This window comes from Macaca fascicularis, chromosome 11 (genome assembly GCF_037993035.2).
Source record: "Macaca fascicularis isolate 582-1 chromosome 11, T2T-MFA8v1.1".
Classification (NCBI taxonomy): domain Eukaryota; kingdom Metazoa; phylum Chordata; class Mammalia; order Primates; family Cercopithecidae; genus Macaca; species Macaca fascicularis.
The window spans coordinates 7,460,824-7,478,464 of NC_088385.1; the positions used below are offsets into that span (position 1 = coordinate 7,460,824).

General features: G+C 54.7%; 1 protein-coding gene across 43 annotated transcripts; it reads right to left on the reverse strand.

The window, feature by feature from the left end:
• Nucleotides 1–1,023: 1,023 nt before the first annotated feature.
• Nucleotides 1,024–17,041, reverse strand: IFFO1 (intermediate filament family orphan 1). 43 transcript variants are annotated; one of them, XR_012419896.1, is made up of 11 exons: nt 16,234–17,041; nt 12,444–12,504; nt 12,199–12,294; nt 11,263–11,403; nt 10,173–10,330; nt 9,930–10,050; nt 9,569–9,664; nt 5,675–5,713; nt 4,808–4,929; nt 3,023–3,153; nt 1,024–2,079 (listed from the first exon to the last, which is right to left on the reverse strand). XR_012419896.1 is itself a non-coding variant. In XM_065523620.2 (10 exons), exons 1-10 carry the CDS (start codon nt 17,004–17,006, stop codon nt 1,978–1,980), a joined length of 1,719 nt encoding a protein of 572 aa, XP_065379692.1. In that variant the 5' UTR covers nt 17,007–17,041; the 3' UTR covers nt 1,024–1,977. The 43 variants fall into 43 exon arrangements, 13 of the variants coding, with proteins under 13 accessions (XP_065379692.1, XP_065379693.1, XP_065379691.1 ...); XR_012419894.1 differs by having other exon boundaries at nt 1,024–2,083; XR_012419895.1 differs by having other exon boundaries at nt 1,024–2,083; nt 5,675–6,152.
• Nucleotides 17,042–17,641: the final 600 nt, after the last annotated feature.

Consider the following 17,641-nt stretch of genomic DNA (forward strand, 5'->3'; position numbering starts at 1 on the left):
GTTCCCCTCAGATTGAGGGTAGGGCCTCCCAACCGCCTTGCTTGCCATTTGCTTCCTGCTCAGACTGAGTGCTACGGAAAGCTAGCACCACTACTTCAGAGAACAAGGCTTGCTCCAGTCCTAGGCTATCTGCTGCTGGCCAAACATGGAAGAAGCTGTTCTATGGGCAGCCCCAGGGAGGGTGACTGGTGGAGGAAGTCGGGGTTCACACTGGGCTGGTGACTGGTTAGTAGACCGCAGCCTGGAGATGAGCTGCAGTGGGTAATTCCAGCTTGGCCTCCGCAGCTGTGAGGTCTTGAGCAAGGACTCTTGCTTTCTGTGCCCGCCTGTCTTAGCTGAGGACGTCATTGTGGCCAGCCCCTAAGGTCTTCAGGAGGATTCATCTAGGTAAACAAGAACCTAAAACCATGCCCAAGATGGGCAGCGCTATAGAATCTTTAAAACTCGGTGAAGTTAGCGCCCACCTGGCACGGTTCTGAGGAAAAGATGGGTCAGGGTGACTTTCCATCATCACCCTTAACGGAGCTTGGGTAAGGGCAAGGCGTGTCGCTGAGACCTAGGTCCAGACCCCTGGCTCTGCCACTGAAAGGCTCAATTGCTTTGGGCAGTTACTCCGGGGCCTCACTTTGCACGTGGACTTACCTAGTGGAGACAAAAGTACCTACCTCAGTAGAGCACACACACCTGTAATCCCAGCACTTTGGGAGGTCAAGGTGGGCGGCTCACCTGAGGTCAGGAGTTTGAGACCAGCCTGGCCAACATGGTGAAACCCCATTTCTACTAAAACTACAAAAATTAGCCGGGAGTGATGGCGCACACCTACAGTCCCAGCTACAGGTGTGCTGAAGCAAGAGAATCGCTTGAACTCGGGAGGTGGAGGCTGCAGTGAGCTGAGACCACACCACTGCACTCCAGCCTGGGCAACAGAGTATGAGGCTCCATCTCAAAAAAAAAAAAAAAAGTACCTACCTCAGAGTTCAAACTAGTGAATATTAGGAAGTGCTTGAGACAGTGACACCAAAGTGCACATTAAATACTCGCCAGTTTCATTATTATTAGAGAATCCATTTGAATGTCAGCTCAACACAGCCTCCTATACCAAGGCATTGTGAATTGCATCTCCCCCGTTTCTCCAGGCTTTTCCAAGAATCAGGGACACTGTAGCCTGTTGGTCTCAGAGTATGACAGACACGGAGGAGGCACATGTTTAGCTAATACTTAAACAGAGACCCTGAGCGCACACACACCCGCGCACACATGCCCGGAGCTTCACCTTCTCTGTCATTCTGCAGTGACCAGGAGAGCAAGAGCTCCCACCTCCCTTCAAAATACTGTGCCCATCCCGGGCACTAAGGCCTCTTTAAACCACGGCACATCCACGAGGGAGGGCCACAGCCACATACACTCCACCCAGCAGGTGGACAGCGTGAGCATGTGGACCAAAGCAGGGACAAGGTGCCCCGGCCAGCCCCAACGCCCTCCGCCGCTGACAGGGACAGAAGCCCTCTCCAACTGCGTGTGCTGCAGAGGCCATGTGTAGCCTCCAGTGGCGTTCTCTTCCACGCCAGTGCCTGGGCCAGTCAGCACCAGTGCGGAAGACAGTGAGCTGGCTCCGGACAACAGGCATGGAGGAAAGTTCCCACATTCACATTCCTGATACGTGGACAAGGTGAGGGGCCGCAATCGCTCTGGCAGCATTTTAAAGATGGAGAAGTAGCAGACACCCACGCGTAAAGGCCGGAGAGCCCCAACTGTGGTGGAAACGGCCCCAGAATGGTAGGGCCAAGCCTAGCTCCAGACACCGCAGAGCCCTGGAGAAGCCAAGCCCGAGGGAGGAAGCCCGAGGGAGGAGCGCCTGTCCCCAGGGGCCAGGCCCGGTGCACTGCTGCAGCTGATGCTCCCCTCGGTGCAGCCCCACCCTCTGCCTTGCTGAGTTCCCAGCTGCGAGGGCCTCCGGTGCAAGGGAGAGGCAGGTCTCTATCTCATGGAGCTATCAGATGAGACATCGCGATCGGAGTCCTCAGCCTCGCTTGGCGGCGGCGGCGGGTCGCTAAGCGGGACCGCAGCGAAAGCAGGAGACTTTCTAGAAAAAAACACTAGTCGTCAACCTTGGGGCAGGCCGGAATCCTGAAGACGGCACTCCTCTTCCTGCCGCCTCATCCTCTGGCAACAGGTGAGAAGTACCGGAAGCGAGGGCGGGGCCGCGGGATGACGAGGGAGCGGCAGGGACTGAACTCTCTCCAACCCCACCCTGACAGGGAAATGGGCCCCGCCTGTGTCTTGGGAACTAAGGCTGAGGTCAGGCACGATGGCTCACGCCTGTAATTCCAGCACTTTGGGAGGCCAAGGCGGGTGGATCACGATGTCAGGAGTTCAAGGCGAGCCTGGCCAACATGGTGAAACCCCATCTCTACTAAATATGCAAAAATTAGCCAGGTGTGGTGGTAGGCGCCTGTAATCCCACCTACTTGGGAGCATGAGGCAAGATAATCCCTTGAACCCAGGAGGCAGAGGTTGTAGTGAGCCAGAAAAAAAAAAAAAAAACGAACTAGCTGAAGTCACAGGAGAGGAGAGAAGCTGCCGAGCCTTCAGCACCCTGACTCTAGGGTGTTGGTTTTATGTCTATCTGCAGTATTTTTGTGATTTTTAAAAATTCACTTTCTTGTTGCGGTGTAACTTACACAGGGTCAAATGCATAAATCATGGCCCTGACGTTAGATAAAAATCTGCCCCCACAACCCTTCTGTTCCTTGCCAGTTTTTAAACTGCCTCTAACCAGGGGAACCACCAGAGCTGGTGGCCTTGGGAGGTTTCAGTCCTCCCACCATGAATGGACACAGCGTCTTCCAACTGCCAAGGGAGAGAGCTGTGGGTCTGGAACAGCCACACCAGGTGACTCCCAAAGGGCAGCCCCACAGCAAGATGTGACCCAGTCACTGCCTGAGGGTCTTTGGGGCTGTGTTCCAACCTTTCTCCCCACTGCGTCCCCCAAGAAGGCCCCATGCCCAGGGGAGGCGCCTACCGGTCTCCGGACTGGGTGATGAGCCGGCGGCAGGTCTCCATCTGCACGTCCAGGCCGCGCTTCATGCTACACATCTCCATGTACTCATGCAGGTGCCGGTTCATGTCGTTCTTGGCTGTGGCCAGCTCCAGCTGTGGTGGGGCAGGCAGGGCCATCAGGGTTAGCAGGTGGGGTTCACAGCGCCTCTGTTCCCCATGCCAGGAGGCTAACAGGCCAAGAGCAGTGGCTGGGCTGGGGGCCCAGGCAGCCATTACTGAAGGCTCAGATTTTAAAATAAATCAGACCAACGCAGAAGGCACCCAATATGCTATCATTTCCTCTGGTTTTCCTGGAAATCTTTGCCTATGGAGGAATGCAAAGGTACTGCGGCAGGCTGTGTTCTTTTAAGACTGGTAAGAGTGGTGAGGAAAGTCGGTGTGGGCGGAATGGAGCAGATCCACAAGCTCCCAGGGCCACACGGGTTCCCGCCGGGCCTGGCTCATCCCTCATCCCCTGCACTGTGAGCTCCTGTAAGGGTCAGCAACGGGTCTTCCTCATCCTGGCAGACCCAGACCTCGAAGGGAATTAACTCACTCCGTGACGTGCCCACGAGACCGCGGCATACAAGAAGCCTGGCTCACTGCTGAAAGGGGCCCAATCCTCTTACCATTTTCTCCTTATCACTTTATTTTCTCACCTAAAAGCCATTCTGAGACACTACAAGGAAGACTCCCATATTGGAGGTGCCATTGATTCTGAGACATGTCCTGACTTCAGAAATGTCACACGTGGAAAACATGGGGCTCAGAATCAAAGAAATCCAGTCTCCCTCCCAGGGCCCATTCTTCAGCCCAGACTCTGAGGCAGGCAGAGAGGCACGGCCCAGGCAGCACAAACTCTGTGCCAGGGACAGCCGACTGCCTCTCTTTGTTTTGGGTACAAAGGGCAGGGGCCACAAGGGGAGGCAAAATGAAACTGCCTGGAGATGACGTTCGTGACTGCCTGAGTGAAGAGAATGGGGAAGATACCAGCTGTGATAATCTGGATTGGACAGAGAGGGTGGGAACTTAGAGAAAGATGGAAACAGGTTACAGGGCCAGACAACAGAGATGATCAGGACAGTGACATCTGGGGTGAGATGGTGGCTGGCTGGGTGAGAAGCCCCAGTGGGGACAGCTTCAGTGGTAGCCTTGGCTCCACAGCTGGAGCCCCACAGTAGTGGGAGGAACAGGACACGGTGACTGTTCAACCCAGGGAGAAAATACAGAGCCACCAGTCCTTGTTCAGATCAGCTGCCTACACGCCAATTTCTCCACCTTGGAAAAGCTGGAGTGCAGGGGGCTGGGTTCTGGAACCATCACTCAGGGAGACTGGGAAGAAGGAAATGAACCAAATATATTCTACTGAAATACAAGGCTAGTACTGCCACCAGTAGTCTCTGCATATGTCTATGTCCCCACTTAATTCACAAATTTACAGCAGGAACAAGGTCAGGAGGTGAACGTGCAAGTCAGGAGATGTCCTTGACAAGCTACCTTGAAAACTGCAGGCTCGCTATGTGACCAGACTTGGGGGTGAGAGGGGAGGAGATGGAGAGAGGTGAGGAGCAGTGGGGAAGAGCTGCCTCCCGCCCACCACTCCGGGCCTTGGCTTTGCCAGAGGAACTGGTCCTTGCTCCATCTTAGTGACCCTGAGAGATCAAAGGTCACAAAGATAAAGGCACCTTGGGTACTCCTGAGGTCAGCAAGTCCTCCTAACAGTTCCCCTAATGCAGAAGTCCCCAAACCCGAGGCCACGGACCAGTACCTGTCTGTGGCCTGTTAGGAACCAGGCCAAACAGCAGGAGGTGAGCAGTGGGCAAGTGAGTGAAGGTTCATCTGTATTTGCAGCCGCTCCCCATCACTGGCATACGGCCCGAGCTCCACCTCCTGTCAGATCCGCGGCGGCATTAGATTCTCACAGCAGCGTGAACCCTACTGTGAACTGCGCATGCGAGGGATCTAGGTTACGTGCTCCTTATGAGATTCTAATGCCTGATGATCTGTCACTGTCTCCCATCAGCCCCCGATGGGACTGTCTAGTTGCAAGAAAACAAGCTCAGGGCTCCCACTGATTCTACATTATGGTGAGTTATATAATTATTTCATTATATATTAAATGTAATAAAAATAGAAATAAAGTGCACAGGCTGGGCATGGTGGCTCACGCCTATAATCCCAGCACTTTGGGAGGCTGAGGCAGGTGGATCACCTGAGGTAGGGAGTTCAAGACCAGCCTGACCAACATGGAGAAACCCCGTCTCTACTAAAAATACAAAATTAGCCAGGCGTGGTGGCACATGCCTGTAATCCCAGCTACTTGGGAGGCTGAGGCAGGAGAATCGCTTGAGCCCGGAAGGCAGAGGTTGCAGTGAGCCAAGATTGTGCCACTGCACTCCAGCTTGGGCAACAAGAGCGAAACTCTGTCTCAAAAAAAATAAAATAAAATAATTTTTAAAAATAGTAACAAAGTACACAATAAATGTAATGTGCTTGAATCATCCCAAAACCATTTCCCCCTGGGTGAGTGGAAAAACTGTCTTCCACAAAACCAGTCCCTGGTACCAGAAAGGTTGGGGACTGCTGCCTAAAGTCATTGTACTGGGAGAGAGGAGGAGTCATGATTTGAAAATACCTTTTTTTTTGGAGACGGAGTCTCGCTCTGTTGCATAGCCTGTAGCACAGTGGCACAATCTCAGTTCACTGCAGCCTCCACCTCCCAGATTCCAGCAATTCTTCTGCCTCAGCCTCCCAAGTAGCTGGGATTACAGATGCCCACCACAATGCCTGGCTGATTTTTGCATTTTTAGTAGAGATGGGGTTTCACATGTTGGTGGCCAGGCTGGTCTCGAACTCCTGACCTCAAGTGATCTGCCTGTGTTGGCCTCCCAAAGTGCTGGGATTACAGGCAAGAGCCACCGCACCCAGCCAAAAATAGCTTAAAAGGCATTATTCCATTTAATATATCATTTTTGTTCTTTCAGATCATGTTTTACACTGGGCACTTGAGGTCCAGGGAAGACCAGGGAGAGATGGCAGCCCGAGATCTCTTCTTCACGAAGATGGCTGCACAAAGGCCTCGACTTCGTTGAAGATGCAGTGAAAATACAGACCTTAAACCCACCATCCAAAAGAGGGAGGCAAGAATCAGGTAAGCAGCAGGGAGGAAACAGCGAGCCAGGGCAGACAGAAGGGTGGGGACGACTGGTTTCCCTTGCCATATCTTTAGCTAGCAGCACAAATCCACGAAATCTCATTTACCTGCCCAAGAAAACCGGGTTTGATGAAGAAGCAGGACAGTTTGATGTGTGTTGGGAGAATGAGTATATAGGAAAATAATTTCTCGACTTCTTTCTCAAACACATCCAATGTGAGAGCAATAAAAATAAAGTCACTCCCTCCTTATCCACTGGTTTCACTTTCCACGGCTTCAGGTACCCAAGGTGAACCTTGATCTGAAAATATTAAATGAAAGATTCCAGGCCAGGTGCAGTGGCTCACGCCTATAATCCCAGCACTTTGGGAGGACGAGGCGGGTGGATCACGAGGTCAGGAGATCAAGACCATCCTGGTTAACATGGTGAAACCCCGTCTCTACTAAAACATACAAAAAATTAGCCAGGCATGGCGGTGGGCACCTGTAGTCCCAGCTACTCGGGAGGTTGAGGCAGGAGAATGGCATGAACCCAGAAGGCAGAGCTTGCAGTGAGCCAAGATAGTGCCACTGCATTCCAGCCTGGGCGACAGAGCGAGACTCCATCTCAAAAAAAAAAAGATTCCAGAAATAAACAATTCCTAAGTTTTAAATTGCACACTGTTCTGAGTGACCTGATAAAATCTCACACAATTGGCTGGGCGTGGTGGCTCAAGCCTGTAATCCCAGCACTTTGGGAGGCCAAGGTGGGCGGATCATGAGGTCAGGAGATCCAGACCATTCTGGCTAACACTGTGAAACCCCATCTCTACGAAAAATACAAAAAAAATTAGCCGGGCGTGGTGACGGGCGCCTGTAGACCCAGCTACTCGGAAGGCTGAGGCAGGAGAATGGGGTGAACTCGGGAGGTGGAGCTTGCAGTGAGCCGAGATCGCGCCACTGCACTCCAGCCTGGGCGACACAGAGCGAGACTCCATCTTGGGGGAAAAAAAAAAATCTCACTCTATCCAGACCGGGACATGAACCCTCCCTCTGTCCCAAGGATCCACACTGTCTGCACTGCCTGCCCATTAGTTACTTGGTAGCCATCTCAGTGATCAGATTGACTGTCATGGTATCGCAGGGCCTGTGTTCAAGGAACCCTTACTTTTACTTCATAATGGCCCCAAAGCACAAGAGTAGTGATGCTGGCAATTTGGATATGCCAAAGAGAAGCCAAAATGTGCTCCCTTTAAGTGAAAAGGTAAAAGTTTTCAACTTAATAAGAAAAAGAATCCGATACTGAGGTTACTAAGGTCTATAGTAAGAATCTTCTATCCGTTAAATTGTAAAGAAGGAAAAAGAAGTTTGTGCCAGTTTTGCTGTCACACCTCGAACTGCAAAAGGTACTGCCACACCGCATGCTAAGTCTTAGTTAAGAGAGAAAAAGCATTGAATGTGTGGGTGGAAGACATGAACAGAAACACGTTCCGGTTGATGGCACCTGGACCCAAGCTATCAGGGGGTCAGTGCTATCTTTGGTTTCAGGCATCCACTGTGGGTCCTGGAACACATGCCCTGCAGGTAAGAGGGCACTACTGTATGAATCTCCCACATGGGCTTGAAGAGAGGCTGAGAGTCAGAGAAGGCTCCATGCCTCTCCTCAAGTCAGAGCGTCGGGAAAGGACCATCTCACCAGGCCAGGAGAGCTCACAGGGGTCCCGTCCATCCCTCCTCCCACAGCAACCTCCATTCTGTGGTTCCACAAATCCTTCCTTTTTTTTTTTCTTTTTTTTGAGACAGAGTCTCGCTCTGTCACCCAGCTGGAGAGCAGTGGCACAATCTCGGCTCACTGCAAACTCTGCCTCCCGGGTTCATGTCATTCTCCTGCCTCAGCCTCCCGAGTAGCGAGTAGCTGGGGCTACAGGTGTCCGCCACCACGCCCGGCTAATTTTTTTTGTATTTTTCGTAGAGACAGGATTTCACCGTGTTAGCCAGGATGGTCTCGATCTCCTGACCTCGTGATCCGCCCACCTTGGCCTCCCAAAGTGCTGCGATTACAGGCGTGAGCCACCGTGCCCGGCCTCCACAAATCCTTCTTGCAGGTCCTAAAGCCTAGAGTTTGAGTTAAAGCACCAGCTCCACTTGCCTCTAGGTACCTCTAGAAGGTACTTCAAGGCTTGGGAAAAAGCATGGAGACTTCTGTTATCTCAACGGCTGAGTGGAAGAAACAGAAAAGTCCCGGTCCGTCTCAGTGCTATGGCACTGATAGTGTTAATAATAATAAAATGGTCCCCACTATGCTACACTCGCTATGAGCCAGACACTGCCCTAAGCTCCATATGTGCATTATTTCATCCGCTCTTCTAAACAACCCTATAGATGAGGTACTATTAAATTCCTCATTTTACAAATAAAAAGGCCAGGCGCAGTGGCTCATGCCTGTAATCCCAACACTTTGGGAGGCCGAGTTAGGAGGACTGCTTGGACCCAGAAGTTTGAGGCCAGCCTGGAAAGCATAGTGAGACCCTGTCTCTGTAAAAAATCAAAAAATTAGCCGGGCGTGGTAGCACACGCCTGTGGTCCCAGCTACTTGGGAGGCTGAGGTAGAAGGATTGCTTGGATCCAGAAGATCAAGGCTGCAGTGAGCCTGGAGTGACAGAGCAAGACCCTGTCTCAAAAAAAAAAAAATAAAATAAAATAAAAATAAATAAATAAATAAATAAATAAATAGAAACAGGTACAGGACAGGACACATGGCTCGTGCCTTTAATTCTAGCACTTTGGGAGGCCGAGGCAGGAGGATCACTTGAGCCCAAGAGTTTAAGACCTGCCTGGGAAACACAGGGAGACCCCATCTCTACAAAAAATAAAAAATAAAAATTAGCTGGGTGTGGTGGCGCACACCTGTGGTCCCAGCTACCCAGAAGGCTGGGGTGGGAGGATCACTCCAGCCTAGGCAACAGAGTGAAACAGAGTGAGACCTTGTCTCAAAAAAGAAAGGACAGAAAGACAAGAGAGGGAGGGAGGGAGAGAGGGAGAGAGGGGAAGAGAGAGAGAGAGAGAAAAACGGGGGAAGGGAGGAAGGGAGGAAGGAAGAGAGGGAGGGAGGGAGGGAGGGAGGGAGGGAGGAAGGAAGGGGCTCAGAGGGAACAAGTAACTTGTTACACGTTCAGAGTGGTTGTAAGTAACAGAGCTGAGATTTGAACCAACATCTCTCTGCTTCTAGAGCCTGAGGTCTTCAGAGCCCACCAGAAGGACTATAGCTGAGAGATCACTCCTCCTCCCAAGACCTTGGTCTCTAGGGTCCTGCAGGAGGGATGAGGCCACTGCACCTGCAGCCCCACTCAAAACCCTCTGGGACACTGTGCCCCTGGCTTCCGCTCCTGCCCTTACCTCTATCTGGTCAATGGTCTCCTGATACTCCTTCTCCCGGGTTTTGAACAGGGACTCCGTATCTTTAATCACCTTCTCCAGGCTATCTTCCTGCTGCTGGAGTAGAAAGGGAAGCAGGGGAGGCCAGCCAGGGAGGGATGGGATAGGGCGCATTCCAAGGGCCAAGTCAGGGAGAGAGAGAGAGAGAGGAAGTCCGGTTAAAGAAACTGGAGAAAGAAAAGCAAAAGGATAAAGGAAGAGGGGAGACGCAGGTAGAGGATGACAGCCACATGGGGGGACAGAGCGAGGAGAGGAGCGGGGGGGTGGGCGTCAGGCTGGAGAGGCAGAGCCAGAGGGCCCTGAGGCCGGGAGCAGAGGTTACCTCTCCCTGGGCCTCTGCAGCTGCCATGGCATAGCCTGAGAAATCCTCCCAAAGCAGCAGGGTCTCCTCAGTCTCCTCCCAAGTCAGGCTGTCACAGTCGTCCTCAAAATCATACTCCCTCCTAGAGACAGGGAACCCGGGTGTCAGGGCGGGCGGGGCCTCGTCCTGGCGGGGGACTGGGGAGCTCCGGCCTCCTGGGCTGCTGTGGCATCGGTGCTACGGGAGCACGGCCTGCGGACTCACAGCTGGTTGAGCATGCGCTGCATCTCCTCGTTGATGCTGAGGGCTGTGCTCTCCTCCTCATCCCCATCGGGCTGGCGGGGCCCCTCACTCTCCGACAGGGAGGTGTCCTCCTCGACGGCAGCCTTGCGCTCCCGCTTCCGCCCCCCCATGGATGGGACCTTAATGGGAGACAAGTGCAGAGACTACAGAGACGAGGCCGGGTGCATGAGGAGAAAGGGCGGGAGCGGGAGGCCGGGCAGAGAGGGCGGGAATGGGGGAGAAGCGTGAACCAGCAGGAAGGGTGGGGCAGACAGAGAGAAAAGTCACAGTTACAATGACAGGAACAGAAACACGGACAGTCACCAAGGGCCAGGCACACAGACACACAGCAGAGGCCAGGGCTGCAGACTGAGAAGGCAGAACAAGAAGAAATCGAGAAAGAGAGAGTCAGACAAGGGAGGAAGGGCTCGCTGGGGCCGCAGTCAGATGTGCATGATGGCTCAAGAGGAAATTTATTTTCTACAAAAAGTCTTTCTGATTAAATGACTCAACTAAAAAAAAAGCTTTAGGTTGCAAGGAGGATGAGGGTGCAATGTGTACAAAGGAGAACCTGAATCACATCCAGATCTGGAAAGCCAGGGGAGAAGGGAGAGAAAGAAATGCAGTCAAGAGAACAAGAGATAGAGAGAAAAAGGGGAAGAGCAAGGAAAAGAGAAAGGGCAGAAAAAAAATCAGTGCTCAAGAGCCCAGCGGGCCCAAACTGAGGGCCAGGAGGCCTAGGCAGCTTAGAACTGGGACTGGGACATTAATAAGCTTGCATGAGATCAAACTAACCAGCTTCTTCTGTGGAGAAGGCAAGAGAGAAGATAAGAGGAAGAGAGGAGAGGAAGCAGACAGAGGAGAGAGGGGGAGGGGAGAGATGGCGTTAGAGACCGCTTCCACAATCCTCTCCTGACGCTGCTCCTTACCCCCCAGCCTAGCCCCGTGAGGGCCCCAGGTGCCAGGTAAGGCTCCCCAAGCAGGAGGCAGGGCCTGCGTTCCAGGCCAGCCGCCAAGGAAGCATCTCCCTGCCCCACCCACCCCTGAGAGCAGAGGGCAGCTCCGTCCTCACCTGGAACATCTGGATCATGTCCTCGCAGTTGCGCTGCTGAGCCACATCGCAGAGCTTGGCAGTGATGTCGATGCGGCGGCAGATGTCCATATCCACCTTCATGGCTTTCTCCTGGATCTTGGTGTCCAGCTCCGACAGGTTCTGTCCAGGGAGCCCAGGGAACAGTGAGGAGGCGGCCAGTTCTCCAGACAAGGACGAATGAGGCCTGGCAAGGTCCTCATCCTTCCCACCACATTGCACTGGTGCCTCTTCTGTGGAGTCTCCCTGAGCTGAGTGCACCCCTCTTCCTGGGGAGCGGGGACCCCCCACAGCACTGTGTGCATGTGCTGGGCAACGGGCAACTCGGGCCGCTGCTCCCTGACCAAACGGAAGCCCTGAAGAGCATGGCCAGTGCCCGGGACATACAGGGGCTCACTGGAACCATTAGCGGTCCTCATCCTCCTGGAACTTACATCCCCAGAGAGAAAGAGACTCCTGGGAATTGTAAGAGTGGAGAAAGGACTATACTAATCGCAACAGCTCACACTCTTCCAGCTAATACTGCGTGCTGGGCACCGTCCTGAGTACATGATCACCTCCACGATACTCCTGCAGAGTGCACGCCTTTATTTCCCCACGCCAAAGATGACGCCTCAGAGGCTGAGGAATCGGCCCAGGGCCCCGGTGCCAGCTGCAGAGCCTCCACCCCAGAAGCCGCTCACTAACTGCTCTGTAACCCTAGGCCCTCAGAATCTCGCCACCTCTGTGACGCAACACCAAGACTTTTGTTCCTTCTCTTTCTCTGGAGTTAGGGGTGGCTGGGGGAAAAGGGAAGGAGAGCAAAAAGAAGGGGAGGAGCCGTGGATGGGACACCAACAGGCCAACACTGGAAGGGCCCGCTCCTCTGGCCTCAGAAGCCTCACTTCGACCCTCGGGGAAGCCTGGGGCTGCACTCACGTTACTCATGAGCCCCTTGAAGACCACCAGCTCAGCCTTCAACTGTTCCACCTTCAGTGCCAGCTCCTCCTGGCAGGCATCAGCCTCCTGGGCTTCCTGCAGTTGGGAGAAACCCTGATGTTAGTGGCACTGCCGAGGTGGAAGGAAGATAAAGATGACAAGGAGGGACAGGAGATGGCAGCAGGGTCATGGGCAGACAGGGGCACCCAGTGAAGCACCAGCAGCAAGTGGGGTGCCACCCTCACCTCCTGGAGCTCATTTACACGGTCTTGCAGCTGGATCCGCACCGTGTACTCCTCTTCCCACCTGACAGACATGGGAAGGGCAGAGAGAGCTTAGGTAGAGTCCTTCCCTGCCCCCATGGCTCCCTGTCCCCACCTCTCTGGCTCAGGCCTCAGACCCCAGTTCTGGTTCCCTGGATGGGGAGAAGCAGGGCACGGGAATGCCTGGCCAGCCAGCTGGTGACCAACTGCAGCTGTCACGTGGCTCTGTGCTTCCTGACGGGCGTCCAGCTCGCCAGCTGCCTTCCCGGAACCTCCGGGCCACACACCAGGAGCTCTGTTTGGGCAACTGCTGAGGCTCCAGTCCTCTGCGGCGCCCATCCCCGCTCAGGCCCCAGCTCAGCCAGCTGTCTGGCTGGCCTCATCGCCCACCGCCTGCCCACACCAGACCACCAGGTCCACCCGGCCCAGTCTCCCACCTTCAGTCGCACAGATCCAGGCTCCCGCCTCCTGCCCGCACCAGAACAGAGCTCGTCGAGCCCGCTGCCCTGCCTCTTGTGGTATCATTTAACCCTGTAAAAGCATCTGCAGGACACATACTGTATCAACAGAGTGGGTCAAGAGCCTGGTAGGAGACACTCAAAGTCCTTCCCCACAAGCTCCAGAAACTGCCCACCCAGAGCCTCCTCTAAGTGAGTCACAGAGAGGCGGCCAGGCTGGCTCAGAGGCCAGAAGTCCTACAGCAGCATGACAGCAGTGGAAACACGAGCCTGGGGTTACTAGCGCTCCAACCCAGAGGGAAAGAGAAAGCAGAGTATGTAAAGGGGCCCGGTGAGTACGGCGCATGAGAACTAGAAGCAGCCTCTTGCGGGGCCCAGAGTTCAGAGATGAAGGCTGCAGGTGGGCTGGACGACACTCTGGGCCACAGGGCAGGGTCCTAGGTAGGGCATGCTTCCCAGAGCCAGCTTTGTCATGTCTCATCAGCCATGGCAGGCGGCGCATATTCCATTCCATCACAGAGATGGAAGCCAGGGCAATGTGCTGCTTAGGACCTGCCCGGCGTTCCAGGGCCCCGCAGTCTAGCTGGTGTAGCAGCACATCTCAGACCCTGTTCCTGTGAGCTCATCCCTTCTGCCAGCCTGAGAAAGGAGAGGAACTGCACCAAGAGAGAAACTTCAACACAAGAAAGGTGGTTAGGAAGGGGCCAAGAAAACAGCAAGAAAAATGAAAATCTAAGTGGGCAGCTTCTGAAGCCTTGGCTTAAGCCCTTTCTTCCCCTTCCCTCCATCTTCCTTCCTATGTCAGCCTCTGGGTCCCATTCTCCTCACTCACAGCCGCACTGCAGTATTCCTAATAATAACTCCTCTACATCACCTCGGCTGCCCCTCCCTGCTGGGCAGAGCAGGAGGAGGCAGCCAGCCCAGCCACCACCCTGCCAGCTCCCCACACAGCCGGGCTCCCCACACAGCCCAGCTCCCAGCCTTCCTGGCTCCCAGCCCCCTTCCCTGTGTGTCCCACAGGTGCTTCTCCCCTCCCCCCTGGCATTCTCATGCACACAGTCAGGACACTAAGGGCCATAGTTGCATCAGGTTATATGTTTTCTTAGCTAAGCCCCTTATCTTTTCTGGGTCTTGGTTTCTTCATCTACGATGTGAAGGCATGAACTGTGGTGCCCTCATGCCCCTGGAGCCCATGAGTCCCTCGAGGAAGACAGTAAACCTGTCAAGGGCATGCTAACTCTGGACAAGATGTGTGAGGGAGGGCAGGAGGGGCTATCTGACAGTGAGCTCAACAAAACCTGGAAGAAACTTAAGGAAGGCGGTTAGCTAAAGGTTAAGCTTAAGGAAATCTTACAGGGTAAAAAATCTAAAAATGAATCACCTGGAAGTCCACTACAATTCTATTGTTCTTTAGCCAGATTTCACACAAACAGGTTCATTTTCACCTCCATTTCCATCTGGTCTCACTTACAAGGTTCCCTTAACATGGGCAGAATCTGAGAGCGATTTCCATGCATTCTGCATGAACCAAACACCACTCTTAGAAAAAACTCTATCCCTGGGTTGAAGAGAGAAAGCAGGGACCAATCCTAGGTTGGAAAAATGGGGGCTCAAAAAAAGGTCACACGCAAGGCAGGGGAGCTGAAAATAGAACCCAGGAGGCCTTCAGCTACCTCCCAGTTTAGTGCTCAAGCCATCCCAGGCCTTCCAGGCAGAAAACAGGAGTTACAGTGTTGCTATAAAGAGACCAGAATGAGGGCAAGGGATCTGGGGTGGAAGAAGAGTCACTGCCAGTATCACGTACCATCCAAGTCTAGCTACGGCCTTCTACACAGCAGTGTGCTGCAGAGCTATGAGCTAATCAGTCCCCAAGGAATAACTCTTTCCTGCCCTGGACAGCTGGACCAAGGACAAACGCTCCTTCAGTTAAAAAAAAAAAAAGAAAAAGCTCCTGAGAACAGCAGTTGTTCCTGGGGTTATGGATGTATTCCAGAACTGTGCCTGTTCCACTGCTGAGTGTGTTAGTTAGCTCCTGCACGGGCAGAGCAGGCTGGTTCGGGTGCCAGAATGACTTCAGGACAACTGAAACTCCCAAGGACATGTAACATGGACCACAACTAAGGAAGCCAGCACAAGGACAGGACTCAAGCTCAGAAAGCCTGCTGATCTCTGATCTGGTAAACTCCAGCAGGGTGGAGATCCCTGAAGGTCGCCCCCACACCCAGTGGTCATTTCCTAGAACATTCGGCCAATCCTCACCCAGCGCTGAATCTCGGCTACACTGGGCTGCATAGGTAGTTCCCAGGCCCGCCCACAAGGGGTCATAATAGCTGAGATGAGAGGGGAGACCGCCAAACCAAAGTCTTCTCTGACTGTCAAGTCACCGCCTTCCTCCTCAAGGCATGGGTTGGAGTCTGCAAGACACTACCTCTGTTCTCCTGTCCTATCGACTTGGTTATCAGCCATCTAAGGAATCCACTTGGTATACAGCCAGCACTCCTGGCATCACATCCCTTCCCCTTGCCCCTTGGGACCGGGCTCCTCTCAGACAGCCAAATCTTCATCCACAGAATGCACTGGGCCCGCCCCGCGGCCTCGCAGTCCTAGGGAGTGTCCATATCCCAGCTTCTCCCCGCTCAGTCCCCTGCTGGCTCTCCACTCTCCCTCCACCGCTGGCGTTTTATACTGCCAAGAGATTCCCCCATCAGCCCTGCTCTCCACCCTCACCCTAGGGAATTCCCTTCACTCTTTCTTTTCCCACTTTGTTGACCTACTCAAGCAATGAGGTCCCGGAGCTTTTCCTATGAAACCACAGCAGGTACCTGGTTTCCATCAGTATTCTTTGAGAAACCTTGGGCTGTGAAAGAATCACCCGTTGCAAGGTACAGCCCCTTCCTTACCACCCCCTTCCAATTTCACTCAATTTACTCTCCCAAATTGACGCTATATCCTTGCCTCCTACTTTTCAAGTTTATATCCCTAAACTGCCCCAGGGCTGAGACCGGTAGGGCTCAGACCCAGTCCCTTTCACACCCACAAAGCCCGCAGTTAAGCCTGGATGCAGAGACAAGCCGGAAAAGTAGGAATTCCCCAGTGTTCCGCTCCCAGCGTCCTTCTTCCTGTCACGAGTGGGGCTTCTGCATTCTCTGCAGATTCTAGTCTCCCTGCGTCCAATTCCTTCCAAGCTCCTCATTATACAGCACAAACTTTCCTCTCATTCTTTTCACCCCTGATTCTTCGGAACCCACACCGACTCCCGGCCCGTTGTGAGGGGCATGACACAGAGAGCCCTGTCCCCTCTTCCCAATCCCTACCTCCGCTTGTACTCGTCCCGCTCCCGCTTCACTTTGGCCAGCACGTTGTAGAGCGCGCGGATCTCGGGCGTGATGGTGTCGATTTGGACGCCCACCCCATCCGGGTGCACCCACGACAAGCCAGGCCCTTGCACCAGAGTGGGCTCCAGTCCCGGCCCGAGCCGGCGGGCGTGCGAGAACGACCAGATGGTGCCGGGCATGAAGCGGGCAGACGAGGAGTAGGCGGTGGAGGTGGAGGTGGAAGACGACGAGAGGCTGGCCGCGGAGGGCGCGAGGGGGCCGGCCGGAGAGCGCGCGGGAGAGCCCAGCACCCGCGCCGACGGGCTGCAGACAGCGGCCGGCCGGGCGCCCAGCGGCAGCCCCAGGGGCCGGATGGGGCTGACGAAGCCGGTCTGCACGGCCTGGTCGCGACGACCCAGGCCCCGCCGGCCCTGCTTACCCTCCTCCAGCGCTTGCTGCAGCTGCTTCTCCAACAGCCGGTTCCGGCGCTCCAGCTCATGCACCTTGGCCAGGAAGCAGCGGAACCGGAGGTTCAGGGTCTTGAGCACGTTGATGTTGGAGCCCAGGTCATTGCGGAGGGCCATGGCGGCAGGCGGGGCCGGGCCCGGCCCGGGGGGCGAGTAGGCAGCAGGGCCGGCCGGCGAGAGAGGCGCCGGGGGTAAGTCTCCTCCCCCGGCGAAGTGGTCGCCTCCCAGTGAGTCCCCCAGCGGCCCGGCCAGGCCCTGCTGCTCCTGCTGTAGGAGGAAGAGGTTGGGGCCGAATAACGGATTCATGGCTGCGCCTTCTGCTGGGAGATGCAAACCAGTGCAAGAGCAGGGATGGAGGGCGAGCGAGAAGAGCCAATGCGGCGCCGGCGGGACAGGGCCGACCAATCAGGAGGCTCGGCGGCAGGGCAGAGGTCAGGGGGCGGGCCGAGGGGGAAGCCAATGACAGGCTCCAATTGGAGGCCGGACCCTGGACCTTTCCGGATCTGAAGCCGAGCCCAGGGATGAGGGGCCCACCGCCTGGAATTCAGCTGGGGTGGCGTAAAGCCCAGGCCCTCCAGTACCCCATGGGTTCTGGTGGCAAGCCCATCTCCCCTACGCTACTTTTTTTCTGAGACCGAGTCTCACTGTCGCTCAAACTGGAGTGCAGTAGCGTGATTTCGGCTCACTGCAACCTCAGCCTCCCAGGTTCAAGCGATTCTCCTGCCGCAGTCTCCCGAGTAGTTAGGATTACAGGTGCCCGCCACCATGCCCGGCTAATTTTTTGTATTTTTAGTGGAGACGAGGTTTCACCATGTTAGCCAGGCTGGTCTCGAACTCCTGACCGCAGGTGATCCACCCACCTTGGCCTCCCAAAGTGCTGGGATTACAGGCGTGAGCCAGCATGCCCGGCCTTCCCCTACACTTCTATTGCCCTCCTCTCC

Coding starts and splice junctions, on each gene's coding strand:
- IFFO1 (XM_065523619.2), bottom strand. CDS start 17,006: ATGAATCCGTTATTCGGCCCCAACCTCTTCCTCCTACAGCAGGAGCAG. Junction 11,404..12,198: donor TCAAGGGGCTCATGAGTAAC/GTGAGTGCAGCC, acceptor CTCCCTGGACAG/AACCTGTCGGAGCTGGACAC. Junction 10,331..11,262: donor ACATGATCCAGATGTTCCAG/GTGAGGACGGAG, acceptor TCTCCCATTAAG/GTCCCATCCATGGGGGGGCG.